Raw genomic sequence first — 19520 nt, 5'->3', positions numbered from 1 at the left:
GGGCTCTGTGGTGGGGCGCGGAAGAAATCCCGGGTGCCACGCGGGGGCTCCGGCCGGCAGGGCTCAGGGGTAGGTGGGGACGCAGGGGTGGCGGGGAACTGCGAGGCACTGGCGGCGGCTGGAAGCTCCGGCCCCGCGTGGCGCGCTCTGGTGCGGACCGCCCTCTCCAAAGCTCCAGTGGCGGCCGGAGCGGGGGTGTCGGGGCTTCCGGAACCGGCTCCCACCCCCAGGCTAGGAGGAGGAGGAGGTGGAGGAGGAGCCCGGCGTGGATGGAGGGGCTGCGGGGGGGCCCGAGCAGTCCGGGTGCAGCACGCTTGGCACTTCCCGGAGCGGGAATGGGGGCGGCGTCCGGGGCTGGCGGCCTGCACCTCAGCAGCAGGGCCTGAGGGGAAGCAGGGTCAGAGTGGAGGGGAGGTCCCGCGGGTGCGGGTCAAGGGGGCTGACGCCCCTGCCCGGCTCCCACCGCAGTACCATCCTCCGACCAGCCGGGACCAGGACGCCAGACGCCACCGAGCTCGCTGGCGGGGACTGGGAACCGTGGTAGCGGGGCCAAGCCTTGGACTGTGGTCTCTGGGACCCTCCTCATCGCCCGCGGAAGGGTCGTGAGGGCACCTGGCCGATCCATTCCTTCTCCCTGGAGCCTTGGACCGGTAGTGCCGTCACTCAGACATCGAGCTAACCGGCCAGGTCCCCCGCAGGCGGCCCTGTGCCTCCCCAGGGGTAATCCTGAGCCTGCGAACACAGGCCCTGGGGGGGCAGGAGCAGAACTGGCCAGCTGCTCCGCTGGGGGTAGAGTCCCAGGGACGGTGCCCCTCCCACCGCGGGTCCTGGCACAGTGGGTCAGCTGGGAGACGGCAGAGAGGCAGAAGGTTGGGAGGAGATTCTTTTTCCAAGGTGGCTGTATAATTCACAGGCTGGGCTGTCGGGGTGGAGGGACTTGGCTCTGGCAAAGATTTCCACACCAGCAACCTAGGGAGGGTGCCTGGGCCCAGCTAAGAACCTGGCTGGGAGGGGGCAGCAGCCCTCTTCTCTGGCCTCCTGAGCGGATGGCACAGCCTCAGGTGAAGCCAGGTCAGATCAGAGCCCGCGGAAGCTAAGGAGGAGGTGAGAGAAGGCAAAGCCTCCCTGGGCCCGCAGTCCCCCCCCCCCAGCTCTGGTGTGGGGCTGCCCCTGTAAGCTCAGCTCCATGTGGAAGACACGGGGCTTCCAAGGCAGAAGAGGGCATGCACCACCCCGCGGCCGTGACCCGCTGGACAGAGGACGTGTGCCTTCGAGCCCAGGAAGCTGCAGGCTGGGACATGCCAGTGACTCGTCACCCCCACAGGAGGCACTTCTACTGTTTCCCGCCGTGGACACGGCCTCGCCCCTAGGGACCCACTGCTTCTCCTTCAGCTGAGGTGCCAGACAGCCATTCTCTGCTTCCTCTTCTTACTAGAACCCAGAACACAGGTCAGGACGCATCTGTGACCTGCATGGCCCTGGCCAGCCTGAGCCAGCAGCAGGCGGGGAGCTCTGTGGGTGGGGCTGCGGGCCCAGGGAGGCGCTGCCTTCTCCCACCTCCTCCTTAGCTTCCACGGGCTCAGCCTGGTATTTAACAAGGCCGTGGAGCTGTATCGAGAGCCAGCCGCCTTCTGCTCCTCGCCTGCGTCCCCAGCCCTCAGCCGGGTCCTGCCTGAGCGATTCCTAGTACAATTCCAGGACCCATGTCCCCTGGGAGACGGGTACACGCACCGGCTCTCAGACCCTCGCCAGGCCTCCCTGCCCTGCCATGTGCCCCAGGCTGGTCCTGGCAGCAAGCAGATGAAACCGGCTTTTGCCCATAAATGTCCTCTGCGAGACTCTGAATCACACTGCTCAGGACTGTCCTGGAATTTGCTCTTTTGCCCCAGCTGAGTGCGAAGCAGGGGCCGGGGCTGCGGAGCGTCACTTCCCGCAGAGGCCGTCCAGCTGGCCCACACATGGATCAGATTTGGGCCCAGCATCCTCTGCCAGGGAAAATAGAAGCCATGAACACATTAGAAAGGATAGAAAGAAACTTTTCCTCAGCCACAGTGAGTCACCAGCAGGAACATGAGCAAAGGCCTCCTGGGGTGCTGGGCCCCAGAGTGGGTGGGGCTGGGACCCCACTCAGCTTTAAGCCCGCAGCACGGAAGTCCCTCACACTGGGCCTGGGGCTGTGTCTGGTGCAGGGAAGCAGCCAGGGCCTGTCAGGAGACCCTCTGTGCTGAGGAGACAGCATCTAAACCAAACTCCCCAGGGACAGGCAGGTGGGGCTGGGAGGCTCATGCCTCCTGTGGCTGCTGCTCACCCTTCCAGGGTCCAGGGCCCCAGCCCCCAGGTGGGGCATCTGTGTGCATGTCCAAGGACTCCGTGAACTGGTTTGGGGGTCTGCCGGACACCCTAGGGAACCCCCTCCAGCTTCCTTCCTTCCAGTGAGGGCCTGCAGAGGGACCGCAGCAAGACTGGGTTTCACAGGGAGGGAAGGTGACAGGTCACTCAGGTAGGTCCACCATCACTGCTCCCAGAGCAGGGAAGGAGAGTTCTTGGGGCACATGGCCATGGGCTGGGGGTGGGGGGCGGAGTGGAGCTCCCTGCAGCTGTTGGGGGCAAGGCCTGTAGAGAGAGAAAGGCGTGGCCTGCACTGTGGCCCCCAGGGCTCAGTGCTGCCTGCCAGGGTGGGGTTCCCTGGAAAAAGAGAGGGAGGGGTGCCCCCACCCAGGGTTGGGACCGGTGATCTGTGAAGGGCTGTGCAATCGGAGGCCCAGAGACAGGTGGAGGGGGTGGTGCAGGCAAAGCTGACCCATGGGGACCCAAGGGTATTCCACCTCATGCCCCTCCCGTGCCCCAGGGGAGCCGGAGCTGAGGAGCTGGAGTGGGAATGAGGAGGGATGGAGCCCACCCTCCTCCCACTGCGGCAGGGTCAGTGGCACAGGCAGCCTGCCTTTTTAATGCTGTCAGGTGGGACACCCCTGTCCCCCACCATGAAGAGGGCCTCCTGCCTCCTCCTGTCACCCCAGAAGCCTGTCTGAAGCTATGACTGAGCACCTTCCCCCTCGGCTGTAGGGGTGGGAGGCTGTGATGTGACCCTAAGTGCACCCTCTGCCCCGATAGGAGGGGTCTCCCCTTCACACATTCCTTCCCGATCTAGCAGGCTCAGTGTCTTCTTTGCTGCAGACAGTTGGGACCCGGAGCAATGCAGGTCTGGGCCTTGGGAGGCCTGAGGGTCCGTCTCATCCCAGCCTTCAGCTCCAGGAGACTGGGAGGGGCTGGGGCCTGACCCAGGAGCCTCCAGCTACCCACATCCAGGGAATGCAGAGGCCCCTGGAGGACAAGTCCTGAGCGCCAGGTGACCTCTCCATAAACACCCTCTGCGGGCCCCATACAGGCGGCTTGGCCTCTTCATGTTAAAGGTTACCCAGAAATCTCTGCAACCAGGGACACCACATCTCAGCTTCCTGAGCCCCAGGCCGTCCTGCCAGGAACCACCATTTATTTCATGTCCTTGTGACTCGAGAGTTCACCATAGCAGTGCCCTCCACCTCCCAGTGCCCCGCCTGCACCCCCTCCAATGGCACAGCTTCCTCACCTGGGCCCCAGGCCACGGTGTCACTGGGCAGGTCTTCAGGGAGCTGTCAGCAAGGTGCCCCTGAGCTCTCCCAGAGACCCAGCCTGCCCCGAAGATGGTCCTGGTGGAGGGAACAGGAGGTTGGTGACAGGACAGGGGGGCACTGACCCCAGGAAGCAGAGTGCTGCCCGTGGGGACTCTGTCCCCAGGCTGAGACTCCTCACATCCGTCTCCAGTGCAGGGTCCTGCACATGGGCAGCAGGTGATACTTTCTGAGTACCTGCCATCTTCCCCATCTTTAAGTGAGGAAACCGAGGCCCAGCGGGAAGTGTCCAGGTCACAGCATGTCAGTGACAGGTTTAGGTGAGGCCTTCTAAGGCCAAATCCAATGCTCTTGGCATCCAGGCTCCCTAGACTCTGCCCACTGGGCCATGGGGGCACCAGCCCCTCCTGATGGTGCCTCAGTCTGGGTAGAGGTGGGAGCTCACCAGTCAGTAAGACCAGTGTGCCCAGCTTCTAGTCGGGGCGGCCACAGGGGGCAGGGACAGGGAGGAGTAGGAGCGGCAGGGTCTGGGAGGCCCAGAGGAGGCCTTACTGGGCACTCAGGCCACTGAGGCAGCAGCTCAGTCACCAGCAGCCGGGCCACAGCGGGAGGGAAACCACAATACTGACATGGCCGAGTGGGCCCTTCCAAGGTGCCTTCCTCCATGGCCCCGCTGGCCAGCATGACTGTTGGGGTGGTCCAACCGGGAGACCCAGGACCCTGGGCCGGACAGCAGGCTCCAGGATCAGGCCCCAGCCCCTCCCAGTCTCCTAGAGTCCGGTTCTGCCTCCAGAGACCCAGGGAGAAGGACCCAGGCCTGTCCTGTCCCTCTGCTCCCCCTCTGGTGAGGGGCGGGGCTAGGAGCAACCTCTTGTCTACACTTTAGCTGTTCCGGCCCATGAGGAGGGGGTTCCAGCGCCACGGGACCCGGGGTCTCCCAGATGGTGTCATGCCATGTGCCCAACTAGCAGAACAATGTCCTTGGTTTCCGACAACTTGAAAACCACATGCGACTTTCCACCGTCTGGTGCCCCCACGCAGCTCACCAGGCCCAGACTGCTGAGCGAGCAGAGTTCGCCCAAATTCCTTCCACTCACCACAGGACCCGGCCCCTGGGGAGCCCGGGGTCACCGCAGCCATGGGGAGAGTGGCCGCCTGGCCGAGGCAGTGGGAGGCTGGCTTCCAGGACCATGAGTAATTCAGCAGCCTGCAGACGGGGGTGGAAGGAAGCCACGCACCGTGTGATAGTGCAGGAGGAGAGGAGGGTGTCAGGTCCAGACTGGGGTCTCCCAGATGAAAGAGCACACCATCCTCCCAAGGCACCGCCGAGGGTTGGGTGTAGGCACCAAAACAGAACATCAACCTATTAAAAGAAAACAAGAAGCTGTGTTTATATTCTCAGCAGAGGATCTGGAACTTTGGTTGCATAAAAGTTTTAGCTTTCTGTTCCAAATATACTGAAAATGAAATTAAAAGGTAAAGAAAACCAGGAAAGCAATTGCAACCCCTAGGTTAGAAGTGAACATTTTAGGAGCAGGCTGTGGCCTGAGCCTCAGTTTCTGTCCTCTGGGCAGTGGGTAATAACACTAGCTCTGCCTTGGGAACCGGCACAAGGACTCACTGAGCTAAATCGGGAAAGTCGTGCTTGAAAAATAGTGAGTCTTCCCTGGCCGGTTTAGCTCAGCGATTAGGGCGTCGGCCCCCATACCAATGAGTCTCGGGTTCGATTCTGGTCAAGGGCGTATACCTCAGTTGCAGTTCACCCCGGCCCTGATCCTGGACTTGTGGTCTCCTACACTGTGAGAAAAACATTTCCGTTATTGGCCTGACTGGTGTCGCTCAATGGTTAGTGTTGGCGCCAGTCAGGGTTGTGGGGGAGGCAACCAATTGATGTGCCTCTCTCGCATCCATGTTTCTCTCCCTCTCCCCCTCCCTTCCACTCTCTCTAAAACTAAGTGGGGGAAAAATATCCGCGGGTGAGGATTAACAACAACAAAAAAACAGGTTTCTGCTGTTTAAGCCACCACCAGTCTGTGGTGTTTTGTTGTGTCAGCCTAGCTGATTGATATACCAGGCAACTCCAAGCCAGTGATGTCAGGGTAGCTCAAGAGGGCCCGGGGCCAGCAGCCCTCGGGAGCTCAGGCCAGCAGCATCAGCAGTCTGAGCACATGCTCACTGGAGTGCTGCTGGCAAGCAGCCCACAGAAGACGGGAACCTGAGGGTGGCCTGAGATCCAGGGCAGTGTCCAGGCCCCACAGACCAAGCACAGGTGCAAACAGCTCTGAAGTGAACTCCAAAGAAGGTACTCCACGAAGTTCATGAGGACTGGAAAGTGACCCCCAGGGACTTCAAGGAGCTGGAAATGGGAACAGGAACTAGCTAGATGAGATTCATCTTGGAAAAATACAAGCTCACACATCTGGGTAAAAGTAATCCGAAACCCAGATGAGACAGCCACAGCCTGGGGCAGGGAGGCAGACTGCAACCTCAGGCAGCTGGAAGCTCACCTTTGCAACCTCTCTTACTTTAGGGGTGGTCCTGCTGTGGGGAGCAGGAGGCTGAGGACTTAGGCATCTGGGAACCCCAAGCCAGAACTTTTGAAATAGAGGGTGAGGTCTTGACTCCCCAGCTGGCTGGACAGTGACCTGGTGGTGCAGGGAGGAGAAGAGCATGGCACCCATGGCCACGAGGGTCACCCTCCCCCTCACGAAACCTCCCTGCATCTGTGGAAGTCTCATTTTTGCAAGTTGCCCAGTGTTTTAAGTACTCAGGTGTGATGGGTCATTTAAAGCTGCCTCAAGCCCTGGCCAGCTTTGCTCAGTGGTTAGAGACCAGTGAGTCCCGGGTTTGATTCCGGTCAAGGTCATGTACCTCAGTTGTGGTTCGTCCCAGGCCCTGGCCAAGGTCATGCGGGAGGCAACCAGTTGATGTGTCTCTCTCACATCAATGTTTCTCTCTCTCTCCCACTCTATCTGAAGATAAATAGAAAAATATCCTTGGGTGAGGATTAAAGAAAAAAGCTGCCACAGGAGAAAACCTAGGTGTCCTGGCCAGAGACAGAGGCATTAGCAGGAAAGGAAATGGTCTCAGGGGGTAGAGGGCTGCTCCCTGAGGAGATGGGGGCCCGCTGACGGGGAACAAGGCTCCCACCTCTTACAGAGGCCCTGGGAGCTCCCCCTTCCTTGCTGGCCGGAGGAGACAGGGTGAGGGAGAGGGTACGGGAGTAGTCACCAGCCTCCTGCGTGTGTGTTCTGGGGCTCAGGACAGTAGGCTGGGAGCTGGTATGGGAGGTTGAGTCCTTGGCTGAGGCACCTGCCTCTCTCAGCCCCATGCCCACTACAGGTGGGGTGAGGGAGGAGAGGGTTGAGACAGGGCTCACGCTGGGTCTGCTCATCTAGTCTGAGCATGGACACTCTGCTGGAACAGAGAGATTCCAAAATGAGGCCGACACACAGGAACATTCAATAGTTTCAAGATGTCAACTTTCCCAACTCGATCTGTAGAGTCAGTGTAATCCCAATCTTGGAAAATGAATTGCTGGGTATGATTTAAAAAAAAAATCTCCAACTGAGGATATTTTTCCATCTATCTTCAGATAGAATGGGAGGGAGAGCGAGAAAGAGAGACACATCCTTTGGTTGCCTCTCCTACCAGGGCTGAACCAACCGAGGTACGTGCCCTTGACTGTAATCGAACCCTCCACTCCTTGGTCCACTGGCCAGTGCTCCAACAGTGGAGCCAAACCGGCCAGGGCTGGTTTTTATTCTTGTTGGATATGGTTGCCAAACTTGTTCTCAAAAAGTCCTTCCTACAAGTTGCCAGTTCTCTCACACCTTCAACATGTGCGCTCATTTTAAAAGTTTGACAGTGCACAGGTGGGGTCTCAGTGGGATCTGCGGCTGCAGAGGTCGGACAGGTCGCACAGGGCTCTGGTCCAGGGCAGCTCTCCTCCGTGAATTGCCTACTGGGCCTCTTGCCAACTTCTTTATTAGATCATTGCCTTTTCCTTATTTATCTGAGGACAATTTCACAATGACATGAATCAGACTTAACTTCAAAATGTGTCACAGACACATTTTCCTCAGTTTGCTTTTCATTTTAATTTTTGAACAAATTTTTCAATTTGTATGTAGTCAAGTTTATTATTCTTTTATTTCAGTGTTTCAGGTTTATTGTGATACTGAGACCATAAAAACATTCATCGCCTTTCCAGTACGTTGTTGATCCATCTGGATTTTATTTCGGGGTGAAGGAGGGAGGGAGGGAGCCGGCCTCAGTTTTTCCAGATGGCTGGCCAGCTGTCGCCCCGCCACCGGCTGAGAACCTTCCCGGGCTGGCAGCGGCCGCTGGAGGCACGTCCAGGCTCCGTCCAGGCTCCGGCCAGGCTCCGGCCAGGCTCCGGCCAGGCTCCAGCCAGGCTCCGGCCAGGTCCGGGGCCGGCGTCCGCCGCCCGGTCTCCGCCGGCCCTTTAATAGAGGTCGTGGCCCCGGTGCAATTTGCATAGAGGCGGGGCCCCAGGCGCCCACGGCCGGACAGCCAACCCGCGGGGCCGCCGCGGGGCCCTCACTTGCGAGGGACGGCGGCTGCCTCCGGGGAGCTCGGGCTGCTTCCCCTCCTGCCGCCTCCTTTCCGCCTCCCTTCCGCCTCCCTTCCGCCTCCCTTCCGCCTCCCTTCCGCCTCCCTTCCGCCCCCACCGCCTTCCCACCGGCCCCACCGGCGCCGCCCGAGGCCCAGGCGCGATGCTCCAGAGACGGCGGCGGGCGCGGGCGGGGAACCCGGGCGCCAGTCCCTCCGCCGTGCGCTTCCCCGGAGTCGCCATCCACCTGGCGGAGCCGCGCATGGGCCGCAGCCGCCGGGCCTTCCTCACCCGCCTGGCGCGGTCCAAAGGCTTCCGCGTGCTGGACGCCTACAGGTGCGTGGTGGGGCCGTGCTCGCGCGGGGCGGGGCCGCCCCCTGGGCCTGGGCCGCCCACCTGGGCCTGGGCCCGCCCCCTGGGCCTGGGGCCGCCCCCCTGGGCCTGGGCCCGCCCCCCTGGGCCTGGGGCCGCCCACCTGGGCCTGGGGCCGCCCACCTGGGCCTGGGCCCGCCCACCTGAGCCTGGGGCCGCCCACCTGGGTCTGGGCCCGCCCCCCTGGGCCTGGGGCCGCCCCCCTGGGCCTGGGGCCGCCCCCCTGGGTCTGGGCCCGCCCCCCTGGGCCTGGGGCCGCCCACCTGGGCCTGGGGCCGCCCCCCTGGGTCTGGGCCCGCCCCCCTGGGCCTGGGGCCGCCCCCCTGGGTCTGGGCCCGCCCCCCTGGGCCTGGGGCCGCCCACCTGGGTCTGGGCCCGCCCCCCTGGGCCTGGGGCCGCCCACCTGGGCCTGGGGCCGCCCACCTGGGCCTGGGCCCGCCCCCCTGGGTCTGGGCCCGCCCCCCTGGGCCTGGCACCGCCCACCTGGGCCTGGGCCCGCCCCCTGGGCCTGGGCCCGCCCACCTGGGCCTGGGCCCGCCCACCTGAGCCTGGGGCCGCCCACCTGAGCCTGGGGCCGCCCACCTGGGTCTGGGCCCAACCACCTGGGTCTGGGGCCGCCCACCTGGGCCTGGGGCCGCCCACCTGGGTCTGGGCCCAACCACCTGGGCCTGGGCCCGCCCACCTGGGCCTGGGCCCGCCCACCTGAGCCTGGGGCCGCCCACCTGGGTCTGGGCCCAACCACCTGGGTCTGGGGCCGCCCACCTGGGTCTGGGCCCAACCACCTGGGCCTGGGGCCGCCCACCTGGGCCTGGGCCCGCCCACCTGGGCCTGGGGCCGCCCACTTGGGTCTGGGCCCAACCACCTGGGTCTGGGGCCGCCCACCTGGGGACACCTGGCGGGTGAGGTGCCCAAGGGCCCGCCTGACCGGCAGTGAGGGCCGCGGGTTTCAGCGTGACCGCGCCGTCGCGCCCGGCGGACCCCGCTGCGGGCTGTGTGGCCCGAGCACAGTGCAGCCGGCGGCCACCTCTGCGCCCCGTGTTTCTCCACGACGGGGGTACTGAGATCTGAACGAACTCGCAGGCGGCTGACCCTGGTGCAGGCCCGGAGCTCCCTGGGTTCCACGTTAGCCCGAGGGTGTCAGGCCCCTTCCCCCCATTTCCTCTCCTGGGAAGAGCGGTAGCATCAGGGCCAGGAGGTCTGCGGCCAGGGACAGTGCGTGCGGTGCGCTGGGTGTGTAAGCAGCTCAGCCCTCTGCCTTGGTCAGCTCATCTTGCCATCGCTCTCCTTGGGGCTGAGAAAGAGACGTGAGCGAGGCTCCAGGACCAAAATTTAGCGGCTACCGAGGTGGGCTGAGGGTTAAGGTAGCCATAGGTTTGAAACTGAAGAGCAAACAAACCAGGGGCCAGCCCCCCCGCAGCTTTTTTGTTTTTTATCCTCACCCGAGGACATGTTTCCATTTTTTGTTCAGATAGAGTGAGAGGAAGAGAGAGAGAGAGAAACATCGATGTGAAAGGGACACATTGAGTGGTTGCCACCTGCACGACCCAACCAGGGCCGGGGACAAACTGCAACCGAGGTACATGCCCTTAGCAGGAACCGAACCTGGGTCTCTCTGGACCACAGCCCGATGCTCTAACTGCTGAGCCAAACTGGCCAGCCTCCCCCCCCCCCCCCACTGCAGCTTTTTAAAAACCATTCCCAGGGGTGTGGAGGACCCACTCAGGACAGGACGGTGAGAGCAGCTTAGTACATTGGCCAACCCTTTTGCTTATTGGCTCACATAATCCTACAACAGCCCTACAAGGGAGACACGTAACCCCTGCTTTACAGAGGAGTAAAGCAAAGCACAGAGAAGTAAGTGAGGTTCCCAGGGACACACAGCAAACACGTGGCAGAGTTCAGGTTCAAGCTGCCTGGCTCCGGCACTTACATGAAGACCCCCTGGTCCTTGCCCCAACGGGCCTCTTTTCTCTGAGGTGGGGGGAGGGAAAGGGAGACAGACAACACAGATCCAGCGTGTTGTGATGGGAGCTGGAGAAGAGGGCTCCAGGTCTGTGGGTGCCGGAGGGCTGCCAGGAGGGGGGCTGGCGGGTGTCTAGGAAAGTGACATTTGCAGAGTGAATAGTGTCCCAGGCAGAGCAAAGGCCAGCAGGTGTGGAGTGAAGCCGGGAGGTGGGCAGGCCTGGGCAAGGGCTCTGGGCCTCACCCCCTCCCTCTGCCAGCTCCGAGGTCACACATGTGGTGATGGAGCAGACGTCAGCCGAGGAGGCCGCCTGCTGGCAGGCGAGCAGGGCAGCCCCTGCCCCAGGTGGCGCCCGCCCGGTGCTGCTGGACGTCAGCTGGTTCACAGAGAGCATGGCAGCCGGGCAGCCGGTCCCTGTGGAAGGCCGACACCGCCTGGAGGTGAGCGAGGTGAGGTTCCTGTTGGGCCACAGAGAAAGGCCCAGTGCAGGCCGTAGCTCAGCTGGGATGGTTGACAGGCAGCCGTGTCCAGAGGAGGTGGGCCGCCACACCAGGCCAGCCCACCTCTGCTCTCGTGGCTGCTGCAAACTTTCTCGTTCTAGCATCTTCAGGCCCTTGTTCACCAAGCAGGTGACTGTGACCCTAAGTGAGATGGCCCGAGGGCCAGCAGGGGGTCTCTGCCCCGCCTCTGTGGTCCTTGGGTGAGCGGAGCCGGGCTACCCATGTTCAGACCTGGCTCTGCGGGGGGGCCTCAGTGTCCCTGGTTGAGCAAGGAGAGCAGGGCGCGTGCAGCCCTCTGGCCTGAAGAGCTATCAGCTTGCTCTATAGGCTGCGTCCCCTTTGCCCAGGCCTCAGCAGCTGAGTCCCTGCCGGCTCCTCCGGTCCTGTGTACCCAAGAGCCCTACATGACCCCCCAGGAGAGGCAAGGCTTTGGGGCTGCCAGCCCTGCCGCCTCAGAGTGACCTCTTCATTGCTCATCCCTAGGTGACTGTGCCCAGGAAGGGGCTGCCAAACCCAGTGTGGATGCTACCCTATGCCTGCCAGCGCCCCACGCCCCTCACACACCACAACACCAGCCTCTCGGTGAGCCAGGCCCGCTCCTGCGAGCACTCCCGACTGCCTGCCCTCACCTTGGGGACAGGTGGGTTGAAGCTGCAGGGCTGGGAGGCTCACCACCCACCCTGTCCTCACCAAGGGCCTCTCCCTGCAGGAGGCTCTGGAGGTGCTGGCAGAGGCCGGAGGCTTTGAAGGCAGTGAGGGCCGACTCCTCTCCTTCTGCAGAGCAGCCTCTGTGCTCAAGGCGCTGCCCTGCCCCATCACAGCCCTGAGCCAGCTGCAGGGCCTGCCCCACTTTGGAGAACATTCCCGCAGGGTCATCCAGGTCGGTGCTCAGCACACTTAGCAAGATGGAGTTGTGACGCGAGTGGGCGTCAAGGAGGCCTGAGCCTGGTGACAGCAGCTGGGGAGGAGCTACAGGTTGCCCGTTGGGCATGCCACCTGTACTCAGATGCCTTATGTAAATTGGGGCCCCACCACCTGCTCCAGGGTGGTGGAGAGGACCCAGGGGCTGCAGGGCTGGTGGTTGGCACTGATGGCATCAGTCCAGCCTGTCCAGGATGTGGCACAGAAACTGATCGTGAGTACCTCTTTAAGTGCAGAGTATTTGAGGAAAGTTGTGCTTTTGTACACATCCCAGGGACAGGACATCGTGACAGAAGGTTCTTTAAATTCATTTATGCTTTTAAAGGAAGTTGCATTGGATTCATCACCTATGTTTTGAAAAGTAATTGCTTACATATATACTGGGACTTACCTGAGGGACGAGGTCAGAAGCTTTGGGGCACAGTCTCTGTGTGCAAGTCCCTCGGTTCTTGATGCCACAAAGCCCCCTGCTCAGATGGGGTCTGCCAGGTCCTTGGGCCCCAGCTCTGTTCTGCTCTGTGGTCAGACGGGGCTTTGCTTTGTCTTGGCCACAGGAGCTGCTGGAGCACGGAGTGTGTGAGGAGGTGGAGAGAGTCCGGCTCTCGGAGAGGTACCAGAGCATGAAGGTACACAGGGTAGACCTCAGCCGGGCACACGGCCTCAGTCCTCCCCAGAGCAAACCGCCCGAGGATCAGGGGAGGGCTCTGAGGAAGTGGCAGCTGACATCTGACATGCGTGAGGCAGCCAAGCAGACCACTGGAGGAGCTTGTTTTGAGCCCAGGGATGTTCTAGATCACTCAGCACTGCCTGTCCTCGTCGGGCTGCAGTATGTCACCTGCTCGGTCATCCCAGCAGAGCCTCTCACAGACGCGCCTCGGGGACGAGTGAGCGCAGGCTGCGCTGTCCTGAGCTGCCCTCCTTCCTCGGTGGTGCCCGCTGTGCCCAGGGCACGTCTGTCCTCGGCCGCTCACCTCTGACCCGAGTCGGAGCTGCCAGTGCCCTGTCCTGCCGCTCGAATGCCCTGCTTTTGTGGCTGGAGATTGTCAGATGGGTCACCTGGGGGCACTGGGTTTTCCTTGGCAGGGGGGGTCATCACTGCCCTGGGGGGTTGCCCAGATGTTGTGAGGATCAGGGGGGCCTTCGAGGAGGGGGAGGAGCCATGTGTGAAGAATGGAGGGGCTCTGGTAGGCAGAGACGGGTGTGGGGGCGACCCAAGAGCTAGTGAGCAGGAAAGCTTAGAGTCACCTGCCTCCTTGTGGGCACCTCAGAGTCCCAGGAGGCATCTGAGCCCCTGGGGAAGTACAGTAATAATTTGTTGTCAGTATGACTAGGTTATTCTCAGAATTTTTTCTGTGAGGATTCTGTTGGTGATGGTGACCCAGCTCATCTGTTGGTCAAGGGGATCAAGGACAGGATGGTCCGCACAGCCCAGAAGGGCCGCTGCAGGGGGTCGCAGGAAGCGGGGCTGGGGGACTTCCTCTGCATGCTGCTGCCTGCGCCAGTCGGGTGTGGCCCCAGAAAGCACCCCTGCCCCGCGCTACAGCCTCCACCTCTGCATGGGCCTGACTTTCAGTTTTAGTTCCAGAAATTCCCCGGAGGGGCTCTGAGCGGCTCGCTGTAGGAGACAGGTGGCTGGGGTCAGGGAGACTCATGGGAGACAGGCAGCCCCCTGTGAGAGGTCAGCTGCAGCCAGGTTGTTCCCCGGCCTGGAGGTCTGGGCAGCAGTGCGCACTGTGTTCACCCCAAGGTCAGCGCTGCGTCCAGGTCCCTCTGCATTAGTCGAGGAGAAGTGCGGTAACGAGTTTCAGCCCCGCACGGTGACGGGCGGCGCTGTGCACGGTCTGGGAAGAGACCTTTCTTACGGGGGTCCCCGGGCCCTGACCAGGTTGTGCTCCCCCTCCCAACAGCTCTTCACCCAGATCTTTGGGGTTGGCGTAAAGACTGCTGATCGGTGGTACAGAGAAGGGCTGCGGACGCTGGACGACGTCCAGGAGCAGGTGCAGAGACTGACCCAGCAGCAGAGAGCAGGTGACCCTCAGACAGCACTGGGCCTTGGGCTCCCCCAGAGCACTGGGAACTGAAAGTTTCCCACACTTAGTGCTGAGGCTGCCTGGGTGGGGTCAGAGCAGAGACCCAGTGGAAGGCAGGCATCTGGGTGGGCTTACTGGGGTCTCCGCCAGGATGTCTCAGTGGGTGATGATGGTCACAGTAGCGAATGTGACATTCAGGACCCCCTGGTCAGACTTGGACTGGACCTCTTGCTCCTGAACAGCCTGGGCCCTGGGCACACCTAGTCAGTGTCGTGCTTGGCACTCTGGCCTGCTGACCCATGTGCAGCAGGAGGGACGTGAACTTGAGTTGGTTGGGCCTGGGTTTGCGTCCCGCCTCTGCCAGGTACTTGGCAGGTGACCATGGCCCGGAGAGGGAGATTCTCTGAGCCTCAGGGGTGTTCTCTGTGACGGGTGGGATTCCATGAGCACCTCTGTGAGCCAGTGAGCCACACGTGTTGAGCCTGGGGTGGGTGAGAGCCCCGCTGAGGAGCCCACACCCCGAACCAGCCATCTCTTTGAGCGTCTTCCCAGGGGTGGGAGGAGAGGAGGCCCCCCGGGGTCCTGGGAGACTCGCGGGCTGGTCAGTGGGACCTCAGAGCTGAGTGCAGTGGAGCTTTGTGGTAGCACCTGCGGGTTCCAAAGCTGAGTCGGCCAGCGGGCTGCCAGGGCCGTCACTCCCGCACTCCTGTCTCCCGCTGTGTGTGGGGCGCAGTGGTTCCGGCCGGGCTTGTGCCCAGGTCACTTCCTCATGTCACTGACCAGCTCCACCTGTTGCCCGGGCAGCCAGGCGTTGGTGAGAAAAGTCTGGCTGTGGCAGGAGAGGCAGTGGAAGAACTTAGGGTGGGGGGCTGGGTGGGGGCACAGGGGACCTGCTATTTCTTTCAATTGGACCTGAATCTACAATGATCTCTAAAATGTTTACACATTTAACGGGGAGGAGGGATAGTGGAGAGAGAGGGCGGGTGGCGTGGGTTAGGAGGTCCACGCTTCTGCAGGGCTCCAGCACTACCGGGACCTGAGCACCCCAGTCCAGCGGTCTGATGCAGAGGCCTTGCAGCGGGTGTTGGAGGCGGCCGTTGGGCAGGCCCTTCCTGGGGCCACTGTCACACTGGCTGGCGGCTTCCGGAGGTAAGGGGCCCCCGATGAGCACTGCGGCTCAGCTTTGAGGGGGGCTGCTGAGGTGTGGGGAGAACACGGAGACTCTGTCCCTGGGCCGGCCTGGAAGTCAGACTTGCCCCCTCAGGGGGAAGTCGCAGGGCCATGACGTGGACTTCCTCATCACCCACCCCCACGAGGACCTGGAGGCAGGGCTGCTGCCCGGAGTGATGCGCCACCTGGAGAAGCAGGTGAGCTTCCTGCTCCTCCTGAGCGTGCTGCTGGGCCTGCTCCCCCAGCCACACGGACAGTGCCCGTCATGCCCCCCCCCCCAGGGCCTTGTCCTGTACCACCAGCATCAGCACAGCCACAGGAGAGACCCCAGCCACCTGACCCAGCAGAGCCACGCCATGGACACCTTTGAGCGGAGTCTCTGCATTTTCCGCCTGATGAGACCCCCAGGTGCTCCTGCGGGGGGCACCCAGAGGCCCTGCACCTCCTGGAAGGCTGTGCGTGTGGACCTGGTGGTCGTGCCCACCAGCCAGTTCCCCTTTGCCCTGCTTGGCTGGACTGGCTCCAAGGTGGGCAATGAGCTGCGGGGGCCGCCTGGGTCTGTGCTGCGGCCCTGCTGACCCCTCCCTTTCCCCCCAGCATTTTGAGCGTGAACTTCGCCGATTCAGCCGGAAGGAGAGGGGTCTGTGGCTGAACAGCCATGGGCTGTTTGACCCGGAGCAGGTGTGTGGTCAGGGCAGGAGGTGGGGGAGCCTAGAACCCACAGACACAGGGCCCTGAGGTGCACCCCACCCTGGGCTGGGCTCTCCCCACCAATCAGGGAAGCCACATGGGAGAGGGGTCCCAGGCACTGAGTCCCACACTCTCGTTGCAGAAGACCTTTTTCCAAGTGGCTGCGGAGGAAGACATCTTCAGACACCTGGGCCTTGCGTACCTTCCCCCAGAGCAGAGGAACGCCTGATCCCAGCCCTCACCCTCCTGGTGGAACCCCTGTGTGCACCCCCACTTCCCATGTGCAGCCCATCCAGGACACAATGAAATGAGAACATGGAGCAAACCAGGCACTTTTTTAAAACTACTGCTGAGGTGGGGGCATCATGGCTGTGTGGCCCTGGGGTTCTGAAGGGTGAACTGGGCCTCTGGACAGGGAGCAGGCCCAGCCGAGGGCTCTGGGAGGAAGACCTTCCCGTGCTGACCTCCTGCCTCCTGCTGGGTCAGCCCCACGCCCAGCTGGGCCGGTCTCTGCCTTTGCTCTTTGAGTCTGTTCAAAGCAGCCTTTCGAAGCAGGCCCAGCCCCCGTGCTGTCCGTCCTTACTCAGAGCCCTGGCTCAGTGACTCCCAAGTCCTCACAGGGTCAGCTTGGCGGTTTCTACAAGGAGGTCACCTGGGACTCGGACAGAGATCGCACCGAGTCTGGGGCTCATCACTCAGTGTTGCTGTTGGGATGGTGCCGCCTTCCAGTCCACAGACGTGGGGTGCCTGTCCGTTTATTTAGATCTCTTTTAGTTCTGGTGATGGTTTGTAGTTTCAGAAGATAAGTTTTGCATTTTTGTTAAATTTATTCCTAAGTATTTTATTCTGTTAATGTTATTTAAGCATAATTTTGTTAATTTTCCCTTCTGATTACTCATTGACGTGTGTAGACATACAGTTGATTTTTGTATAGTGGAACTTTGCTGAACTTTTTATTAAATCTAATAATCTTTTGGTGGATTCTTTATGATTTTCTATATACAAGGCCATGCCGTCTGCAAAAAGAGTTTTATTTCTTGCTTTCTGATTTGGATGCCCTGTATTTCTGTCTCTCGCCCGATTGCTGTGGCTGGGACAGATGTGTTCCCGACTCCAGCCTCTCACTGTTTCATTCCTGTCAATTCAGCGTCTGAAAGAGGCCTGTGTGCCCGGTGGGGTCAAAAAGCAACTTTCCAGACTCAAAGCATCGAGTCCTCAGTTCTATATCCGCACCATGCTAAACACCCTCTTCGTTTATTATTATTATTTTTAAAATATGTTTTTATTGCTGTTTTTTGAGAGAAAGGAAGGGAGACATAGAAACATTGATGTGAGAGAGAAATGTCAGTCAGCTGCCTCCTGCATGTCCCCCACCAGGAACCGAGCCTGCCATCTGGACAGGTGCCCTGACCAGGAATCGAACTGGGACCTCTCAGTCCATGGGATGACGTTCAATCCACTAAGCCACACAGGCCGGGCAGCACCCACTTTTTAAAAAATTAATACTGCTGCCCGGCCTGTGTGGCTCAGTGGTTGAGCGTCGACCCTGCACCAAGAAGTCGCCGGTTCGATTCCCGGTCAGGGCACATGCCCAGGTTGTGGGCCTGATCCTCAGTGGGGGGCATGCAGGAGGCGGCCAATCAATGTTCTCTCTCATCGATGTTTCTGTCTCTCTCCCTCTCCCTTCCTCTCTCTCTAAAATCAATAAAGAAAAATAAATAAAAATTAATCTGCAGGACCTGGCTGGGTAGTTCAGTTGGTTAGAGTATCATCCCAATACACAAATGTTGGGGGTTAGATCCTTGGTCAGGGCACATACTTCTGAAGCAACCAATGAATGTATCAATAAGTGGAATAACAAGGTGATGTTTCTCTCGCTCTCCCTCTCTCTCTAAAAATCAACATAGTATGTGTTCAGAGTTAAGTTGTTCTCAGCCTAAAATAGGCTGTTAAGATGTTTCATGTGCCCTGGCCAGTTTTGCTCAGCGGTTAGAGCGTCGGCCTGCAGTCCAGAGAGACCCGGGTTCGGTTCCCGCTAAGGGCACGTACCTTGGTTGTAGTTTGTCCCTGGCCTTGGTTGGGTTGTGCAGGAGGCAGCCACTCGATGTGTCCCTTTTACGTTGATGTTTCTCTCTCTCTTCCTCTCTCTCCCTCCCACTCTATCTGAACAAAAAATGGAAAAATGTCCTCAGGTGAGGATAAAAAAATTTTTTCATGTAAGCCTCATAGTAACCACAAAGGCAAACCTATAACTGACACACACACACACACACACACACACACACACACACGATAGAGAAATCTAAGGGGACTGCAGACAGCAGCACATCACAGAGGAAGAGAGCAAAAGAAGGAGAAAGGAACCAAGGAGTCAAAACAACTGGGAAGATTTAACAAAGTAGCAATGGTAAGTCCACACCTATCAATAATTACTTTAAGTGTAAATGGACTAAATTTTCCAATAGAAAGACAGAGTAGCTGACTGGACTATAAAAGCGACCAGCTATCCACTGCCTACTGCCTAGAGACTTGCTTCAGCTTTAAGGACAGACTGAAAAGTGAAGGGATAGAAACAATGTTGCAAATGGAAACCAAAAGGAAGCAGAACTATCCCTACCTCAGATTAAACAATTAAAAAAAAATTTTTTTTTCCTTTATTGATTTTAGAGAAAGAGGAAGAGAGAGGGAGAGAGAGATAGGAACATCAATTGATGAGAGAGAACATCGATTGGCTGCCTCCTGCACACCCCACACTGGGGATTTGGCCCACAACCTGGGCATGTGCTCTGACTGGGAATTGAACCGGCGACTTCTTGGTGCAGGGTAGACAACCACTGAGCCACACTGGCTGGGCAGATTAAACAGGTTTTAACCAAAGACTGTAATGGGGCAATGAAGGTCATTATGTCATGATACAGGGGTCAATCCAGCAAGAGAATATAATATTGTTAAATAGTTTTGCACGTAACAGGAGCACCTACATATACAAAGCACACATCGCCAGACCTGAAGGGAGAAAAGGAATGTAGGAATAGCAGAGGACTTCAGAACCCCACTTTCGACAATGAGTAAATCATTTAGACAGAAAATAAGGAAAGTTTGGACTTAAACAACACATTAGACCAGGTGGACTTAACATTCACAGAACATTCAGTCCAACAGCAGATGACACATTAAAAATGTTACTTTGGTCTGGCCACTGTGGCTCAATGTTGAGCGTCGACCCTGCACCAAGAGGTCGCCGGTTCGATTCCTGGTCAGGGCACATGCCCAGGTTGTGGGCCTGACCCCCAGTGGGGGGACGTGCTGGAGGCGGCCAGTTGATGTTCTCTCTCATTGATGTTTCTGTTTGTCTGCCTCTCTCTCTCTCTTTCTTCTTCTCTCTCTAAAATAAATGAAGAAAAAATTTAAAAACAAAAAACAAAAACACAACTGCCACCCTTGAGGGGCTGTCTTGAGTTCCACCCCTTCCTCCCACTGTAAGTCCCTGCCCTCGCTGCTCCATCCCACCCAACCCAGTACTTTCTTCCCAGTGGCCAGCACAGCGCGTCGAATTGTTCACCATCCTTCGCTCCCACTGGGATGTGTGCTGGACCCAGGGCCTGGCCAGGGTCAAGGTGACAGAAAGTGGACCCTAAAGCAGATGCGCCCGGAACTGGGATAGAGCTGGAGCAGCAAGGCCTGTGGGGT

General features: G+C 59.7%; 1 protein-coding gene across 1 annotated transcript; it reads left to right on the top strand.

The window, feature by feature from the left end:
- The first annotated feature begins 8347 nt into the window (after nt 1–8347).
- Nucleotides 8348–16624, top strand: POLM (DNA polymerase mu). Its single transcript, XM_036247108.1, has 11 exons — nt 8348–8520; nt 10779–10959; nt 11503–11601; nt 11729–11899; nt 12495–12566; nt 13848–13968; nt 14987–15119; nt 15235–15337; nt 15422–15667; nt 15738–15821; nt 15973–16624. Exons 1-11 carry the CDS (start codon nt 8348–8350, stop codon nt 16057–16059), a joined length of 1470 nt encoding a protein of 489 aa, XP_036103001.1. The 3' UTR covers nt 16060–16624.
- The last annotated feature ends 2896 nt before the right edge of the window (nt 16625–19520 follow it).

This window comes from Molossus molossus, unplaced genomic scaffold, assembly GCF_014108415.1.
Source record: "Molossus molossus isolate mMolMol1 unplaced genomic scaffold, mMolMol1.p scaffold_m16_p_7, whole genome shotgun sequence".
Taxonomy (NCBI): domain Eukaryota; kingdom Metazoa; phylum Chordata; class Mammalia; order Chiroptera; family Molossidae; genus Molossus; species Molossus molossus.
The sequence above is the reverse complement of the archived record's forward strand: the minus strand, read 5'-3'. Positions and strand labels throughout refer to the sequence as shown.

Excerpts from the sequence above, each read along its gene's own strand:
- POLM (XM_036247108.1), top strand. The coding sequence starts at position 8,348 with ATGCTCCAGAGACGGCGGCGGGCGCGGGCGGGGAACCCGGGCGCCAGT. Across the intron at positions 11,602-11,728 it reads ACCACAACACCAGCCTCTCG|GAGGCTCTGGAGGTGCTGGC; the intron begins GTGAGCCAGGCC and ends CTCTCCCTGCAG. Across the intron at positions 12,567-13,847 it reads AGAGGTACCAGAGCATGAAG|CTCTTCACCCAGATCTTTGG; the intron begins GTACACAGGGTA and ends CCCTCCCAACAG.